Below are 4683 nucleotides of genomic sequence, written 5' to 3'. Positions count from 1 at the left end.
AAAGAAGCAGAGGGCTGGGTGAGGGGCTGGTGACCAAACTTTTATCTAGGGTGGGTGTTGCTGTTTTTCGATGTTTTCTCATGGTGTGTTTGTGGGCTGGTTACTTAACCACTTGCCTCAGTTCCTCCTCTGATAAGGGTTAAAAACAGAACAAAACACAACACACACACACACACAAAGAGAAACAAAACAACTAAAAAAAACCACTAAGTGAACTGATTCTACAAGATTACTGAAAAGTTGCATGCAAAACAAGAGTAAAGTCTTTAGCAGAGTCCCCTGGCAAGATACCAGGGTATTTTTGTTGTTATTGTTTTTGCCAGTCCTGGGCTTGAACTCATGGTCTGAGCACTGTCCTTGGGCTTTCTCCAGGCAAGAGCTCTACCACTTGAGCCACAGCACCACTTCTGGCTTTTTCTATGTATGTGGTACTGAGGAATCGAACCTGGATCTTCATGTATACCAGGTAAGCCAGTCCTGGGGCTTGAACTCAGGGCCTGAGCACTGTCCTTGGACTTTCTCCAGGCTAGAGCTCTACCATTTGAGCCACAATACCAGTTCTGGCTTTTTCTATGTGTGTGGTACCGAGGACTCGATCTCTGGTCTTCGTGCATGCTAGGCGAGCACTCTACCACTAGGCCAAACTCTCAGTCTGAGTTACCCTGGGTGCAAAATATAACTCCATCACCCTCAGTCGTTCCCATCTCTAACAGAGAAATTCCCATGAGTCTTTGCAGTGGTGATGGGAGAGAATTCTGACCTCGTTCTCTCTCGAATTTCTATAGTCATGGCAGAACAAGATTGCTTTACAAGAGTGTTTTAGCTTATGCTGGCCAGAATAAACAATACAAATTTATTATTTTTTTTAAATAAAAAAGGAAGAATTGCACCCCTTTGGTATCTTTCTGGAATCTTGCAAACCCTGCACAGCTAGCCCCAGTAAAACAGGAAGCAGTGTTATTTACGAACCAATGGTTATTTTCATTAGTGCTGAGAATTAATCTACCAATGGTTATTTTCCTTTCATTAGTTGCGTGGAACTCAACTACCAATAGTTATCTTTGTTTCAGGAGCCCTTAAGAGCTAATCTACCACCCATTGCAGAATCGTCTAGTACCACTTATCTTCCTTTTCGCTTCTCCTTCCAGAAAGCTCCAAGCAAAAGGCCACCGAACTTGTTTATTTAGATGATTATTTCCAAATAGGCTGCAAAGTTACCTAGGAAAAGGGGTATGTGGAATCAATCGGAATTGTTAAATATGTCAATTTTTTCTTCTTGGCTTGCTCTTAATTGCTTGTTCTTTTCCCCTGACTACACTCTGATATGCTTGTTTGTCACTCTCACCTGAATTTTGGCTGCTTTTCTATTTGTGTGTGTGTGTGTGTGTGTGTGTGTGTGCGTGCTCTGGCCCTGGAGTTTGAACTCAGGGCCTCGCACCAATTACTTAGCTTTTTATACTCACAGCTGGTGCTTTGCTTCTTGAGTCACAGCTACATTGGCTAGCCTTTTCTTCATTGGATTGGAGGTAAGAGTCTCATGGATTTTTCTACTTGGGTTGGCTTTGAACTCTGATCCTTAGATCTCAGCTTCCTGAGTAGTTAGAATGACAGATGTGAGCCCGAATATATCTTTACCTCCAAATTTCACTGGAAAGTCACTGCAAAGTGGATGAATCTAGAAAACTGGAAGTGGCGCTGTGGCTTAACGGGTAGGGTGGTAGCCTTGAGCTGAAGAGCTCAGGGACAACGCCCAGGCCCAGAATTCAAGCCTCACAACTGACAAAAGAAAAAAAAAAAAAAAGAAGAAAGAAAGAAAAAAAAGAAAATAGAGTTAGAGTGGGGGGAGGGAAAGTGGGAGAAAACAATATTTGACAATTATATATTATATAATTAAGAATTAATTCTTATGAGTATAATTCTTATATATAATATAAGAATATATATATATATATATTTTTTTTTTGCCAGTCCTGGGCTTGAGCTCAGGGCCTGAGCACTGTCCTTGGGTTTTCTCAAGGTTAGAGCTCTACCACTTGAGCCTCAGCACCACTCCCGGCTTTTTTCTGTGTATGTGGTACCGAGGAATCGAACCCGGGTCTTCTGAAAGGAGAGCCTTCGATGAGTATTGCAGGAGAATGCTGGGATGGGGGGGGGGTGGTATTCAGTGCATGCAACATTGGAGTTAGAGTTGGCAATTGCCTCTTGCAAGCTGCGTTGTTTCTCTGCAGGGAAGTTTAAGCCCTTTGTATGACTCAAGCCAAAGCGGATAAGTTCAGAAAAGGACATTTAGTGAAGAGCCCGCAAATAGGAAGGGCTATCATATTGGGGGTCGGGGGGTGAGGGAGTCAGTCTTGGGGCTTGAACTCAGGGCTCTGGGCACTGTCCCTGAGTTTTTTGCTCAAGGCTAGCACTCTACCACTTGAACCACATCACCATTTCCGGCTTGTTCTGTGCATGTGGTACTGAGGAATTGAACCTAGGGCTTCATGCATGCTAGGCCAGCACTCTACCAGGAAGCCACCTTCCCAGTCCTCTTTTGGTGAGTCATGGGGTTTGAACTCTGGGCCTAGGCATTGTCCCTGAGCTCTTCAGCTCAAGGCTACCTCCCTACCCCTTGAGCCACAGCGCCACTTCCAGTTTTCTAGAAGTCAATTGGAGATAAGAGTCTCATAGATTTTAGTGCCCAGGCTGGCTTCGAACCTCGATCCTCAGATCTCAGCCTCCTGAGCCACCATGCCCAGCCTGTATCCTCACGTTTAATCTTGGCAATTTTGTTTTGTTTTGTGTGTCTTGGATAACAGGGCCACGTTAGAATGGAGACCTTCACGGCTGAAATGATTCCCTGGAGTGGGGAGTTTGGCACCCCAACATCTTTCGACTACGACTATGAGGTTTTGCTGTGTGAAAAAATCAACATTAAGGAGCAGGGTTCTCAGCTCCTTCCCCCTCTGTATTCTCTGGTCTTCATCCTTGGCCTGTTGGGAAATACGATGGTGGTGGTGATTCTCATCAAATACAAGAAACTTCGGATTCTGACTCATATATACCTGCTTAATTTGGCCCTATCTGACTTACTCTTCCTTTTCACACTTCCTTTCTGGATCCACTACATTCTATTGGGTCAGTGGATTTGGGGAAACATCTTGTGTAAGTGTATCTCTGGATTTTATTACCTGGGCCTTTACAGTGAAATCTTCTTTATCGTCTTCCTCACTATTGATCGGTACTTGGCTATCGTCCACGCCGTCTTTGCTCTTCAAACCCGGACAGTGAGATTTGGTATTATCACCAGTCTCACCAGCTGGACTCTGGCAGGCCTGGCAGCTCTCCCTGAATTTATCTTCCATAAATTCCAGGAAAACCTCAACGAATCCACCTGCAGTCCTCTTTACCCAGAGGATGAAGAAGACGGCTGGAAGTATTTCCATGTTTTAAGGATGAATATTTTGGGTCTGGTTCTCCCCTTTGGCATATTGATTATTTGCTACTCCGGAATTATCAAGACACTGCTCAGATGTCCCAATAAGAAGAAATACAAGGCCATCCGACTTATTTTCCTCATTCTCCTGGTGTTTTTTATCTTCTGGGCTCCTTATAATCTCCTTCTTCTTCTGTCCATTCTTCAGGGGGTGGTGTGGGAAACCAGCTGTGAGAGGAGCCAACAGCTGGATGTTGCCATGCAGGTGACAGAAGTCATTGCTCACGTGCACTGCTGTGTGAACCCTATCATCTACGCCTTTGCTGGTGAGAAGTTCCGGAAACATCTATGCCATTTTTTTCAGAAGCATGTGTTCAGCCATATGGGCAACTATATTCCATTTTTTCCTGGGGAGAGACTAGAAAGGAACAGCTCCCTTTCGCCTTCCACGGGGGAGGGGGAACTTTCGGCTGCGTTTTAGATGGGTGGGGTACAGGAAATTTCCTAGAAGTGGAAGTGTGCTCAAAGCGATAGAGCACTAGATTGGAGCATAAAAGCTCAGGCAGAGAGCCCTGAGTTCAAGTCCCGGGACTGGCAAAAAAAAAAAATTTTGATTTAGATTATTTCTCTGTGTCCTACTGCATCTCAAATAGACTGTTTTGGACAAAAAAAAGGACACAAACAGCTGTGGATAATGCTATAATGCCACTTCTCATTGGCCCAGGACGTAGGATATTAATTGTCATTCAGCAAGGTATAATAAGCAAGGGTTGATTATTTGTTCACGTCGTGGGGGGGTGGGGGGGTGCCTTGAACTTAGCTTTTTCATCCGAGATTATTGCTTTACCACTTAAGCCACAGCTCTACTTCTGGTTTTCTATGGTTCATTGGAGATAAGAATCTCAGAGACGTTTTGTGCCTGGGTTGGCTTTGAACCTGGATCCTCAGATCTCAGCCTCCTGAGTTGCCCGGCTTAGCCTCAACTTCTTCTGTCTGGCCCTGAATTCCCTCAACCATCGTGTTCGCCTGCAAGTTGGGTCTGGTCACACCGGATATATAAACTTGGAAACAACTAAACCACAGAATGCCAAATCTCAAATTGGCTTGAAAACTGAAATACTTTCTCTCGCTTCTTTCTCTGTGCTTTGGTCAACATGTACAATAAAAGAGCCTTTAAAAAAAATACGAAAAGGCTTTAAAACATTGTTCCTGGTTGTCTCTTATCCTGTGATGTGACATCTGTTAACCACAATTGTTACTGATAG

At 44.2% G+C, this 4683-nt stretch overlaps 1 protein-coding gene across 1 annotated transcript; it reads left to right on the top strand.

Moving 5' to 3' along the window:
- Positions 1 to 1147: 1147 nt before the first annotated feature.
- On the top strand, positions 1148 to 4180 carry Ccr3 (C-C motif chemokine receptor 3). Its single transcript, XM_090323231.1, has 2 exons — positions 1148 to 1230; positions 2802 to 4180. Exon 2 carries the CDS (start codon positions 2814 to 2816, stop codon positions 3897 to 3899), a length of 1086 nt encoding a protein of 361 aa, XP_090179357.1. The 5' UTR covers positions 1148 to 1230; positions 2802 to 2813; the 3' UTR covers positions 3900 to 4180.
- Positions 4181 to 4683: the final 503 nt, after the last annotated feature.

This window comes from Megascapheus bottae, chromosome 32, assembly GCF_031878675.1.
Source record: "Megascapheus bottae isolate mThoBot1 chromosome 32, mThoBot2.hap1, whole genome shotgun sequence".
NCBI classification, from domain to species: Eukaryota; Metazoa; Chordata; class Mammalia; order Rodentia; family Geomyidae; genus Megascapheus; species Megascapheus bottae.
Note: the sequence above shows the minus strand (reverse complement) of the source record. Positions and strands in the feature narration are given on the sequence as shown.

Coding starts and splice junctions, on each gene's coding strand:
- Ccr3 (XM_090323231.1), top strand. CDS start 2,814: ATGGAGACCTTCACGGCTGAAATGATTCCCTGGAGTGGGGAGTTTGGC.